Genomic DNA, 14,531 nt, shown 5'->3' on the forward strand with positions numbered 1-14,531 from the left:
GGAACGGAGACCTACCAGGTCTCAAAGTATCCACGTGTGTACACGGCAGCATGCAATATGTTTACTCACTCACCACCCCATATATGGGGGGTTCGGCCCAACAGTATTTACCAAATGATACCACTGGATGGCAGCAGCACATTCAGGTTTCATGTCAAACTAATAGTTACACTACCTATTTTTTCCAGCCATGTTTGCAAGCTAACAGGCGTCTTCGTACTATTATCTATACTAATAAATGTCAGTGTGTGTCAGCCAGTGTGTCTCCTCTATAACTCCAACACCATGAAACCTAGCAGTCCCAACCTTTGCATGCATACTAAGGGAACTCCAAGAGAGTGCATGAATGAAAATTGGGTGTTTGGGTTGATTTAAACACCTCTTTTGAAGATGATTAATGGCTTACCTCCATGAAAGGCTTTTCCTTGATCAGACCAACTTCACCTCGCCGGGGTCTGAGCCGCCATTTTAATTGGCGTATTCAAACCTGTCTTGCCTTGGTAATACTATCTACTCTCACAGACTAATTGAAGGATATAATCGAAATATTATTTCAGATTTGAGAATTGTATCTCGTAGACTAAAATAAGTGTCATTCTAGAATGAAATCTGAAAAATTTAAGAAACTAATGATTCCTCTTAATAAGTTATTTACTTTAAGCAAGCAAGGCTGTGATCCCTCCTTAGCAATGTTTGCAAACAAAAATGTGAAATTGGCAAAGCATTAATTTTTTTTTGCCAGGTAGATAGTGTAGGTTTTAAATGTTCCCACCTGGTTTTATGCAGAACCCAGTGGTTAAAAAGAAAATGTTACTGTTTGGGTACGTTTTATCGCCCTGGTACGCTGCCGGGGGAGGGGTGAGTCTGGAGGGAGTGGGGAGGCGTGGGAGAGAGGGAGTGGTGAGTGGGGGAAATAAGAGGAAGAGATGGAGTGGTGAGGGGGTAGGAGGAGGGAGGGAGGAAGGGAGTGGTGAGGAGGGGTGGAGGTGGAGGAGGAGGTGGAGGGAGTGGAGGCGGAAGAGGAGGAGGGACCGGAGGTGGGGGAGGAGAGAGTGGAGGTGGGGGAGGTGGGAGTGGGGGAGGAGGGAGTGGAGGAGGAGGAATGAGTGGTGGTGGGGGAGGGGAAGGAGTGGAGTGGGGTAGGAGGTGGAGGGTATGGAAGTGGGGGAGGAGGAGTCGGGAGTGTGGTGGGGTAGGAGGCAGTGGAAGGAGAAAAGGGAAGGGGTGTGGTGAGAGTTCAGAGGGTGGGTTTGGGTGGGAAGAGGGAGTTGGGAGGCGAGGGAGTCTGGAGGGAGTGGGGAGGCGTGGGAGTCCCGATGGAGCGTGGGAGTCCGGAGGGAGCGGGGAGGCGTGGGAGTCCCGATGGAGCGTGGGAGTCCGGAGGGAGCGGGGAGGCGTGGGAGTCCCGATGGAGCGTGGGAGTCCGGCGGGAGGGGGGAGGCGTGGGAGTCCGGAGGGAGCGGGGAGGCGTGGGAGTCCGGAGGGAGCGGGGAGGCATGGGAGTCCGGAGGGAGCGGGGAGGCGTGGGAGTCTGGAGGGAAGGGAGGTCAGAAGTGGGTGGGGGGGGGAGGTATGTGTTCCACCGAGTGCCATTCCGGTTCTTCATGTAATTGATTAATTTATCTCCTTGCAGAAAGCAAGCGTAAATGATTCGTGTACATATAGCTCAGATCTTACCTGGATATTTATTTTGAGAGACCACAGTCATGAATTCAACTGAATAATTTTGAGGCCATTGGTCTTCATTGTGTTGGTAATCAATGCCTATAAACAATCACACATTTAATGTCTTCATGCATTTGCTGAAAAGGAAATAGTTGATAAATGAGATGTGATTGTGGAATGGCAAATAATTGTGAAATCTGTTATTTTGTTCAACCAACATATCCAGTATTTGAAATTCCCAGATTGACTTCACAGGATGGGGATGATTGCCTTCTCAGTTTATATACAAGCTTCATTGTAAACAAAACCATGGGGACTCGTTGCCAATTGCAACATGAGCAATGTCCTCTGTCGTAGGGGAGCCAAGGCCCTAAAATCCTGATGGAGGTGGGATGGGTACTATACTTTGTATTTTTTGGTCAATACAGTGCCTTCAGAAAGTATTCACACCCCTTGACTTTTTTCACATTTTGTTGTGTTGCAGCCTGAATTTAAAATGGAATAAATTTAATTTTTTTGTCACTGATCCACACAAAATACCCCACAATGTCAAAGTAAAAACATGTCTTTGCTTTGACACTCCAAATTGAGTTCAGGTGCATTAATTTCCTTTGATCATCCTTGAGATGTCTCTACAACTTGATTGGAGTCCACCTGTGGCTGTCAATTGATTGGAGATGATTTATGAAGAAACGCACCTTTCTCTATGAGGTCCCACAGTTGACAGTGCATGTCAGAGTAGAAACTCCACCATGAGGTCCAAGGAGCTGTCTTTGAAACTCTGAAATGAAATTGTGAGGAGGCATAGATGTGGGGAAGGGTATAAAACAATTTCTACAGTGTTGAAGTTCCTAAGAGCAGAGTGAGCTCCATCATTAGGAAATGGAAAGAACATGGAACTACCCAGACTCTTCCGAGAGCTGGCCGTCTGACCAAACTGAGAAACCGGGCAAGAAGGACCTTAGTCAGGGAGGTGACCAAGAACCCAATGACCACTCTGACAGAACTGCAGAATTCCTTCGTTGAAATGGGAGAACTTGCTGGAAGGCCAACAATGTCCGCAGCACTTCACAAATGTAGTCTTTATGGAAGAGTGGCTAGATGAAAGCCACTCCTAAGAAAAGGCACATGATAGCACACCTGGAGTTTGTGAAAGGCTCTGAGAGAACAAGGCAAAAGATTCTGTTTTCTCATGAGATGAAAATTGAACTCTCTGGCCTGAATGCAAAGCGCTACATCTAGAAACTGAGCGCAGCTCATCACCCATCGAACACCATCCCTACCGTGAAGCATGGTGGTGGCAGCATCATGCTATTGGGATGCATTTCAGCAGCAGAGACTGGGAGACTTGTAAGGATAGAGGGAACAATGAATGGAGCCAAATACAGGCAAATCCTTGGGGAGAACCTGCTTCAGAGTGCAAAAGACCTGAGACCGTGGTGAATATTTACGTTCCAACAGGACAGTGACTCCAAGCATACAGCCAAAGCAACACTGGAACGGCGTCAGAACAAGAATGTGAAAGTCCTTGAGTGACCCAGTCAAAGCCCAGACTTGAATCCCATTGCGAATCTGTGGAAAGAGTTGAAGATTGCTATTCACCAATGCTCCCCATTCAACTTGACAGAACTTGAGCAAATCTACAAGGAAGAATGGGAGAAAATCCCCAAATCCAGATGTGAAAAGCTAATGCAGACATACCCAAGACTGCTCAAAGCTGCAATCACTGCCAAAGGTGCTTCTACAAAGTATTGATTCTGGGGGGGGGGGGGGTGGGGGTTGAATTATTATTGATGCAACACATTTCAGCTTTTCATTTCGAATAAACTTGTAAAATCGTATAAAAACACGTTTTAATGTTGTCATTGTGGGGTATTTTATCTATTGGTGACAAAATTTAAATGTAATGCATTTTAAATTCAGGCCGTAACAAAAGTCAAGAGATTTGAATCCTTTCTTTAGGCACTGTATACCATTCCTCATGTATTCCATGTTGTGTGCTCGGCAAAAGCTCTTGTGAACTCAAATTACAGCCCAAACGTTGAACTTTTGCATGCAACAGTTTTGGCCAAATAATTAGGGGTAGAGAAATATATTTGGCATTTACATAGGGTCAGCTTTAAGAAAACATACATGTTGGGCATCAATACAAATGTCTTACCCCAAGCTACAATTTGGTCATAAAATTAGTTTGATTACATTGTTAATGATGTCACAACAGGTAAAACCGTCACCAATTTGGAAGGGAAGTGAAAATCAAATGTATCTTGTCAATAGATTGCCCCGTTTTAGACATACCAATAAAGATAGAATATCAAAGATACTATTTATATAAGAAGACATGCAGACAAAGTTTATAATATCAAGAAAGGCCTTCATTTCTTCTCATTTTGTGGTGTTACAGCATAGATCCTAACTTTATCCAGTTTCATAATGTATTCAAGAACAGTTTCAAATCAGATATTAACACTGAGCTATAATTTGGTAACACAGTTATTTTGATTACATCCTCGATGACGTCACCAGAGCTACAAAGGTCATCAATCTTAAAGGGAAGTGAATATCCCGGTCCTTTCTTCAAGAAGATAACTGAAATATTACCAAAGGAAGTAAACTCGTGAACAAAGTTGTTTATTTTTTTTATTTTTTATTTTTTTTTTGATGGCAAGATATTCATCAAAAGTAACAGTCGTCATGTTAACCCCGAAGAGGAATTTTTCCACAGTCTTCAGAAGGTGGCAATTCACGTTTGCACGACCTGGATTTGTCATTCAAGCCAGTGGATAGCAAGAAAGTCTAGACTATCTCACTTATCTATTTTTAATCATACCAAAAGCCTTTCTAGTTTCATGGAATTCCGTGTTTGACATCTGATGATAGATCACACTTTTGTGGATTACCTCAACACAAGCAGGCAATGGTACGTTTCACCGTCGCTACTCCACAAGGGCAATGCCTTTTGCATCTACCTTTTTGCCATTTGCAGGAAGTGTTGACGAATTTGTTGACTCAGTCAATGAAGATGGAATGTATCCTGTTGCTGGCAGAGAACGAATATCCACTTTCCTTGTCATGAAGAGGTGGCACCAAAGTTCATTTAAATTCCCAGAAAAAAATATTATTTTTGCCATACAATGCAAAAAACAATTTATTTGCTGAAATGACATCTAAGGTTTCCCCAATGTTGCCATATTCTGCTAGGGGCCCATGAACAGGAGCACAGTCCAAAGGAATTTTTAAATGCTGTTTTTTTTTCTGTTTTTTTTTTTTCCAACAAAATAAGGGTAGCTGACACTGTCACATCCTGTTATGTATGCAGCCAAGAGTATCGCTGTTGTGTCTACTGTTGGATAAGCAGAGGAAAGTTGATTGGCTATTCAGTGTCATGGCAGGAGGACTTTGCTTCTCTGGTTTGGACTGGAGCATGATTAGGTAGTTTTATATATCCATAGTTCATTTATTTCAGTCATGTGGGATCCATGGTGGATAGCCATGATCACAATATCTGTATTATTGGTTACAATGAGCACTCTGTTCCATTTATCTTCTTGTATGCAGGAGGGAATATGGGCAAATATCCATGTATCGGCTTCCTCATGGGGTTGGAAAATTGAAACCGGACAATGCAGATGCTGTATTTCTTGTTAACATGATGGCTGGTCCAGGTGAAAATCCTTCAATGATGACTTGACACTGATCTGGATTATTTTGGGAGTCTTTTGACTTTTGTGTACGAAGTACAGTAGCCTCTCCTTGTTCTCCATTTTACAAATTAAGTTTTTCCACTGTGGTACAGGAAGAGCAGAGTGGGAACTAAAGATCTTGAGATTCTGTGTATCTTTTCATCTGCGGTATCTTTCCTCATATTTCAGGCTACTTGATAGATTGATGTCATATCTGTCACCAATGATGTGAATTACATTACAACCTGCTGGATTCGTATTCAGAATCTTGTGAAGGTACTTTTGCTGTAGTTGATCAAAATTGATGCATACCATACCTTGAAATCGTTGAATAAATGCCATCATATCAACTACCATGGCTGTCTTTTCTTTGGAAGTAAGAAGTTGATCCAGCTCTTCCCAGTGAGAACCCATTGTACTCTTCAAAGCCATAACATAATCTGCCTTGTTGCCTTTTCTCATCCATTACCCAGATGGGTGTCCCTCATGTGGGTTAAACAGTGAGCTCGGGCGCTTGAGCGCCCTGCGGAAATATGGGGGGGGGGCATATCTCAGACAGAGTAGGGAGGGCGAGGAAAGAGAAGAGACTGTAGAAGACAAAGACCAACGACCTGCCTGCGGTGAGAGAGTGAGAGACCCAAAGACTCAGCCACATCGTGGGAGATACCAATGATCCTAAATACCTTGGTTTCCACAGCGTGAAGCCGAGTAAGGTGGGAGGCAGGAGCACCAGCCCAGAGGGGAGGGCAGTCCTCCATCAGGCTGCGGACAAAAGCTTTGTATGTGTTCAGGAGCTCAGGTGGGCCAAGGAAGGACTTTGCATGATGGAGGATGCCCAGTTGGCGACTGGCTTTTGCGGCTGGGTTGGAAATGTGGCTTTCCCAGGAAATATGGCAGACAGTAAGACCCAGAAGCTTGAATGAAAGGACTTCTTCAAGAGTATTGTTGAGAAAGTAGATGGGGGGGGGATTCCAAACAGTCCTTTCGGAGAAACATTTCCGATCGTTGCCTGCAGACCTTGAACGTCCTGCATAAATATTAGGTGGACAGATCACAGGCAAGGCAGGAGGTGCAAGGCCAGTGAGGAGTAATTTTGGGAAAAAAAATAAATGATTAATTTTTTTTCTTTTAATTGATTTTCAAGAACCTTTGTTTTTCAACAAGCCATAGATATTGTGAAAAAGATCTGACTGCATGCATCACAAATGTGTTCACACTTTAAAGCACTGTTCTCAAAAAAAGAGCCCCCACTTGCATCTTTCAATCCTCTAAACCTGTCAGCACTGCAGACAACACAAGTATTATTATTATTATTATTATTATTATTATTATTATTATTATTATTATTCATTTGGACTGTAGGGAAATGGCTGTAGGTCTTTTCAGCTTGCTTTGCAGTTGGTCAAGGAATACATCATTTTTGAAGGCTTTGCAGAAATATGGGAATATACTTGGTGCTTGGCTTTCCCCCCTCTCCCTAACCCCATTAACTATTTCTATGTCGTGCTTTGATGTCTCTGTTTTAGGTATCAGTGCGTTATCACATCCGGTTGTATCAAGAGTGGAGGAAGACGCACCATCGGGTAAAGCTGTTGGTGGCAAGGACTTCAGGTCCTGTACCTTGTCGAAATCCTCTTTTAGGACCTCGTCGTGCAAGCAAAGAGCCATCTTCTGAAACTATTGTTTGACGTTGTGCTTTTGACTTATGACCTCTTGTTACAAAAACTACACCCGACTTCTCTATGATTCAGTCAGAGAAGACTCTTAAATGTGAAATAGATCTCAAAGAATAGTGGGGATTGTAAGACCACCGGTTTGTTCCAGTTTATTTCGTATACGGGACGAAACCTACAAAGTGGCTTTTTTATTTCTACACATGATCTTGGAATCGTCATGCCACGCTCGTTTGCTTCATGCTGGGCAGTGCTTTTGACGAAAATTAGAAGTCTGGCATTTTCCATGGAATGCTTCTCAACGAGAGTTGTTGCTTTTCAAGCAATCATGGGGAATGCCAGGCATGTTTTGACACTACATGTAGTATAATGTAACAAAGAAGATCTAGTTTATCAGATTGCTATGACAATGAAGTTGTAATACTTGAAGTTTTTAACATAATATTTGATTGCTTTGAAGGGTCGAAAGTGATTAAACATTATCGTACCTGCTATTGAGCATCCCAACTCTCTTTTAAGTGTTTGAAATGCATATCAGGATTTGCAAATGTAGCTTTAAAAAAACAAAAACAAAAAAAAAAAACAACCAATAAAACACTAAATTTGTGCAGTTTTCATTACAATTATACTGCTACTACAGATATGATTGAGGAGATATAATTGGTGATGGTTTAAGGCATATTTGCACGACGGGAATCAGCAGCAATAGGCATTTGCCAAAAGCAACCGATGTTCCATAGTGTCTGTAGATCAAATGTTAAGCTTTGGATTGCAGAGTGAACCTGGGTGACCTTTAAGCATACTTTTTCTGTATGTTGTCCATTTGGGAGAAGTGTGAGATTGAAACAGTCATGTTTCTCAGTCTTGTTTTTTTTCTTGTACATGTTTATACTGAAATGAAAAAAAAAAAATTGGTCACCCTCTAAATGCTGTACGTAGCGTAGTATTGCCCGATTTAAAACCTGCAATATATTCTGCCATGGCAAAGTGATTTAAAGTTAGTAATGATGCATTGGTCATTGTCTTGCAAAAATAAATAAATATGTTAAATAAAACAAACTAAGTTGCATGCTCTTGTATGCTGTAGAACAGTGAGTTTACTTGAGCAGCTATCTTATCGCTGATTCTCATTTGGTGAGGATAAAACCTTGCTTCACTTTTTTTCTTCTCACCAATAAAGGTGTTTTCAAACAAGTTTTGTTGCTTCTAGAACATGTACCATAAATAGCATTTTTATCTCCTGATATTTGTCTTCAAAAGTCATGTCATGTCATGTCATGTTGTGTTGATTTGTCTCACTGTATGAGGTCTCTTTCGGTGTAGAGATAGGCTGAGTAGGAGAAATAGGAGCTTTTGATGACATTTCCCAGCAGTGCGGTTTTGATTGCCCAATCAATTTTTGTTGTGTGTACTCTAATTGTCGATGGAACTGATATTGCATTTTATAACTAAGTGTGGGCCCCAAGTACAGCATGCACAACTATGTGTGCAGTCTTGGTGTGGGCCTTTTGCTTGCTGTGACCTGTTGGAAGCTGGTTGGTTGGTTGGTTGGTTGTTGAATGGAGATGAAAGTTTATGAAATGTAACAACCTGTTCCCAGCATGTGTTTAGCATCACACATGAACAATGATATTGAGACTATGGTTATGTTTCAGAATAAAAGATGTCAAATCGACAAAAGACCTTTTGTATTTTGTTTGTGGAAGGAAGGTAGAAGATCAGGTCGATAAAAGACCTGATAACTTCAGCACGGCCTGTATATCATTGAAAGAAAATGCTGACCTTCGATTTTGCATGTCTTAACTTAAAAATAAATTTTTTAAATTGTATTTTATATTTATTTATCTTTCAGGAAGTTGCCTGCTCACCTCTGAGCTCGATAGATTCGACATTATGACATGGACAAGCTTTTCATCCACCGGAAGAGGTCAATTCCTTCAAACTTGTGGGCCCCACACTCATATCAGCTATGACCTATCCTGGGCAAACCACATGTCAAAGCTGGTCTCAAATTCCAGCCCCTGACTGGATATCTTCCATCGTGTGAACTCCTTGAGAAATATTGACTCGTGGCTTACAAGGCCTTTGTCTTTAGCTCAAAGTATTGTGAAAGGGATTCCAGCTTCATAATTCTCACTTCTTGATGCAGTGGAATCCAAGGCTCACAACGTAATTGGTATCTCCCACAAAGATGCAGAAGCACAAGGCCTGTTTGCTATCCCATTACAGACTGGTTTGCTATCCCATCACTTCCTGTGATCCTCCTCTTCTGTTTTTGCTTCCAATGCTATTTCAGCTTTCTGCCCCTCAAGGACACTTCTTCCTTTGTCGGTTCTCCATCTCTCCTTCCAATAACGGTCCGCCGGTCCAACTTGGTTTCCCAGGTTCAAATTTGGTGTCGTTGTCGAGTGACCACGTCAGTCCTCCGCCTCAGAGACTTCCTGTCGGATCCCATGTCCAATGTTGCATTACCGTGCAGATTGAAATCTCTGTGCCGGGCAAGTGGCGTGCCGACGGCAATCACTGGACAGATCTTAGTTTTGGCAAAACGATCAAATCCCACGTGAGACCGGGAACTCTAGCAGTACAAGATCACAGCCAATCATTATCTCAATTATATTTCTTTAGGGGGAAGTCAAATTTAGAAAATAAGCAGAAAGGGGAGGGTGTGGAGGTTAAAAGGAATGGAAATGGGTATGTACGTTTCTGATCCATACTTTGGCTTTCGTGTTGTTGGTATGATCTCTATAGCAAAGTGTGTGATCCAGGGTAGACTGGCTTAAAACAGTGATTGAGCTTCTTACCACACCATTCATTTGACTTTTCCATTCTTAAGATGGCAGGTGCTGACCTGTGGGTTGTCTGGGCATCCTCTGTCGTACAAAGTCCTTCCTTGACACACTTGAGCTTCTAACATACAAAGCTTTCATCCACAGCCTGATGGGGTGGTGCTCCTGCCTCTCACCTTTCTCGGCTTCATGCTGTGGAGAACAAGGCTTTTAGGATCATTGGTATCTCCCGCGATGAGGCTGAGTTTTTGGGCCTCATTCTCTCACCGCAGTCAGGTCAGTGGTCTTTGTGTCTTCCACCGTCTCCTCTCTGGCCTCAACCCCCCTCTCACCCCCGCATGTCTGTCTGTGATCTGTCCACCCCCACCCCCACCCCTTATTTCTGCAGGGTGCTCAAGGTCCACCAAAAACCCCCTTCTGGTGAAACTGCTGAAATAATGAATCACTGCTCACCTTCACTCTTTCATTCCTCTTTTTTTCCCATCTTTGGAATAAACTCCCACTCTCTTCAATCCCATTCTTCTCTCCAGGCCTTCAAAACAGCAGTCCACCTCCACCTCTTACCTCGATCTTTTCTACCCCCGTTAATCCACCCCAACCCCACTTCAAATTATCTGCTTTCCTTCCTGAAAGTACCTGTAATGTCCATCTTTCATACCCCGTGTTCCCCACCCCATCCCTCTCCCTTCCACAGATCTCCTAATGTCTCTGTTCCCCACTGATTTGTCCTTCCCTCTGTTGCCCCTCTTGTCTCATGCCCCCCCCTTCCTGTGCATTGTTAGCTCTCATTCGAGCCTCGATGATGTATTAAAAAAAAAAAAATTATAGCGCCTCTGACTCATCTTTCAGTGCATAGAGGACCCCCATTTCTACAAAGTTGACTACATCATCTGCAAAATCAAGGTCAGAGATCTTGGCATTCCCAAATGATGCATTGAAGCTTGATCTCTTCGACATCCTCCGAATAATCCAGTCCAGAAAGCACAAAAATGTGTGGGGGGCAGTGCACACACCCCTGATTAACTCCAGTAACAACTGGAAATAAGTGAGAGATGGAACCACCACATCTCACAGTGCTCTCAGTACCAGAATATAGTTCAGACATCAGATTGATCAGTTTTGGTGGCACCCCAAGAAGACCAAGAATCCTACAGAGGGCATCCCGATTCACTGAAACAAATGCTTTGAGAAATAAATATGGCTCGAAGCAGCCCATTTTGAAACTCATTTTTATTCGGTGAAGACCCGAAGAGGAAGGATATGATCAATCGTTGACTTATTTGGTGTAAAGCCAGACTGCTCTGGGCACAGATGGTGGTTAACCCCATCGATAATTACCCAAGCCAAGATCCTGCCCAGCACTGAGTGCAGCGTTACCACTTGGTAGGTGTTGCAGTCCTGTCGATAATCCTTCCCTTTCTCGAGAGGGTCCACAATTTCCCTCTTCCTCTCAATTGGGATGATGGCTGTGCTCCAAACAGAGCATGGGATTGCATGCAACAACACGAGTGCAGCACTTCCACCAGCCTTGAGAATATCAGCATGGATGCCACAAATCCCAAGAGCTTTACTTCCTTTCAACTGCTTCACCACAGCCTGTATTTCCACAAATAAAGGTGATTCACAGTTGACTGAAAGGTCAGCAATAAGGATATAGTAACATCCCTGACATCCATCTCAACAGCTGGTGGGTCAGCCTGATGCAGCCACTCAAAGTAACCATCCCAGCAGGTCTTCACTTGAGACTCCTCTGTCAACAGCTCAGCACCCTCCGCTCTAACTGCAGTATCCTGAGGGATGGGTTTGGGGGAACATAATGCATGGATTCCTCTGTCAGCAGGATGAGAAGCACTTGACCACATGTGATGCTCTTCCCTGTCACAGATTCTTAGCACATAAGGCTCCTTGTTCACCCTCAGCAAACATCAAATTTTACACCTCAGCTCCCTGAACAGTTCAGCTCTGCCAATATGCCTGGCCCTGCGACTCTGGTCAATGGTATCCAGTGTCCCCTGGGAGACAAATTTCCTCTTCACCTGACGGTGGGTTCCAAGACAACCACCAGCAACATCATGGATGGTTGTCCTGAAGGCACTCCAAAACTCTTCAGGATCTCCTGAAACTCCCAGACTCTGCAGGTCCCCACAAGTCTTGTTCACAAACTGCACAGCTACCCTCTCATCCTTGTGCTTGCCAACATCCAGCCTACAGTAGGCCGGATGGTACCATTCTCCTGGATTTGAGCTGCAACTTCAGAGTTGGTACAACAAGCCTGTGGTCAGTATTGAGGAACTGAGCACTCCAGTAGACCCTGCAGTTCTGGGGCATACTCCAGCAACCATCAATGAGTTCATGGTCAATCTCCTTGGCCACACCACCAGCATTGGAATGTCAAGTCCAATTATGTGGCTGTGGGTGCTGAAACCATGAACCAGCCACCCTAAGTCCATGACATCCTGTGAAGTCAAGGAACTTAGTGCTCTTCTGGTTCACAATTCCAGACCCATGGGAACCAACACATGTCTCATAACCATCCCTGTCAATGCCAGTTGATGCAATGAAATCCTCCAAGACTATAAGAGTATCTCTCCTGGGGCACTGATCAACCACAGACTCAAGCGTGACATAGAATGCCTCCTTCACAGTTAGATCGCTCGCCTCAGACAGAGCATATACATCCACCATCCATTAGGACCAAACTCTGTACAGAGCGACGGTGCTGCCAAAGCAGTCTCCTGGGCTATTGGCCACAATCCTGGACAGGTCGCTACTCCAACGCAGGATACTCGAATGGCTCAATCATCCCAACAAGCTGGTACTCATTTTGTTGACCTTGGAAAGATGACAGGCGAAGTCAACCGCACCTGATATTAATTCAACAGCTGAGCGGAATTTGAACTCAGGACCCTAGGATCCCAAGCCCACCTGCCAACACCAGGCAGAGCATGTACAGAGACCAGGGAAATGACATTCGGGAGAGTGACAAATCCTCACGAATAATATCCTCCTAGATTTGAGCTCCAACTTCAGAGTCGTTGACTGTTGTGACCTCAATTATCAAGGGAGTGACAGAGCTACAGGGACTCCTTTGGCATGGCAACCATCAGAGTGACCAAACCAGTAATAGGTGTGACCAGCCACCATTATCTCACCGCTATCCGGTCTCTCAACATCAGAGAGTACTGCAATACTGATCTTCAAATGCTGGAGCTCAGTTGACAGCAGAGACAGGTGATCATCCCCTCTCTTAGGAACAGGGCATTACAGGCACCCACCTGAAGGGACCGCCTCAAGTTAACCCAAAGAGACCGCCATCTTGTGGATGACACCTCAGCACCACCCCAACACACACCACCATAACCCGACCCAACAAGTTTTCCCCGAGGTTTTCCTCCTATCATCAATGAATGGGGATCCCGAAGGCTTTGCCCCAATCCCCTCATCCGGTGAGCTGCCCTGCGAAGTGCTGCTGCACAGGAGGTACTCCCACAAAGTAGGTTTTTCTTAGTTATATTTGCTTTAGTTGTGTATGCTGCTGAATGAAGTGTTTTACAGTGGTCCGAGTGGAAATCCTGCTGCCAACCTCCTAAGAAAAGTAACCCAACTGCAGGAGGACATCCGCAGACACAGTTGGACACCAGATATGGATGGCCATTGGCTCACAAAGAGCTCCTCTGCCCTTTGACAAGTTTTGTGTTTTAGCCAGCTGGGTGTCCATATTTGTAGGGGATCCAGACCTCCAAACAACAGTTGAACTGTACACCACTCAATATAATTTGCAGACCTTTTTTTTTTTTAATATAAATTGATGTCTTTGTAATATAATTAAGAGGTCTGTTCAGCCAAAGCACTTGCAAATTTTAGTTATTGGGGAAAAGGTGATTCCATGAGTGTCGTGATTTTGCAAAAAATACGACATTGACAAAAATTTCATTTTTCATTGCAGAATCATTAAAATCAAGACATGTAACATTATTTATACACATAATCATTCAACTGTGATGCATTTTTCAATCGGACGACTTTCTTTGGTGCAATCATCCAGGCGACATAATTGTATAGATTCGTGCCAATATGGTCTATTGCTTATTCAAATGTTATGCTCAGGGTTGGTAATGGTTGTTCATCACCTGTATCTGCTATTGCTTTTCTTTCTGTTTTGGTGACTTCCTTCAATTAAACCCTGAGTGATTTGGCAGCATGATATGAGTTTATTTTCTTGTCCAAATGATTTGTCGCATTGCTAGACGTTTCATCTTCACTTTATTCCGCGTATTCACTCTCATGTGATGCCTCTTTTTCTTTTGCTCCTTGAGGCAATAACTGTCCAGTACTTGGTTTTGTTGAATATACAATCCTGGATTGACATTTTTGAGGTGCAATCATCACATGAGAACCATCAATAGAATCATAGTGGTTCTGAAGACATCTCGTGAGACTTGAAGACCGATAGAATGTCGCAGGACTAAACACCATGGTCAGCCAACCACTGCTTGTATATATCGTGGAGTTTTGGTGATGAACAGAATGTAGTCAGAATTTTTAGATAAAGCTTCATCTATTTGTGAGACCAGCCATAAGAAGCCACCATTGAACACGTTTTCATGACTTTCTTCACACTTGGAAACATTCCTGTTCATATAGCGATCCATGTAGTTAAGTGTTTGCGATCATGTCTGTACGTTCATTTCCAAATCCTTGTAAATGGTGTCGCATGTTCT

At 43.5% G+C, this 14,531-nt stretch overlaps 1 protein-coding gene and 1 pseudogene across 1 annotated transcript in view; one reads left to right on the forward strand and one right to left on the reverse strand.

Annotated features, from left to right (window-relative positions):
* LOC147030428 (E3 ubiquitin-protein ligase MARCHF3-like) overlaps positions 1-7,607 on the forward strand; it is an 89,653-nt gene extending 82,046 nt beyond the window's left edge. The window contains exon 5 of the mRNA XM_085874478.1: positions 6,875-7,607. Within this exon, the coding sequence (XP_085730604.1) occupies positions 6,875-7,036 (162 nt within the window). The 3' untranslated portion in view covers positions 7,037-7,607. The remainder of the gene's footprint in view (positions 1-6,874) is intronic.
* Positions 4,513-5,810, reverse strand: LOC147030429 (uncharacterized; annotated as a pseudogene).
* Positions 7,608-14,531: the final 6,924 nt, after the last annotated feature.

Source organism: Eptatretus burgeri, chromosome 3, assembly GCF_056783735.1.
Source record: "Eptatretus burgeri isolate ZD-2024b chromosome 3, Ebu_testis_v1, whole genome shotgun sequence".
NCBI classification, from domain to species: domain Eukaryota; kingdom Metazoa; phylum Chordata; class Myxini; order Myxiniformes; family Myxinidae; genus Eptatretus; species Eptatretus burgeri.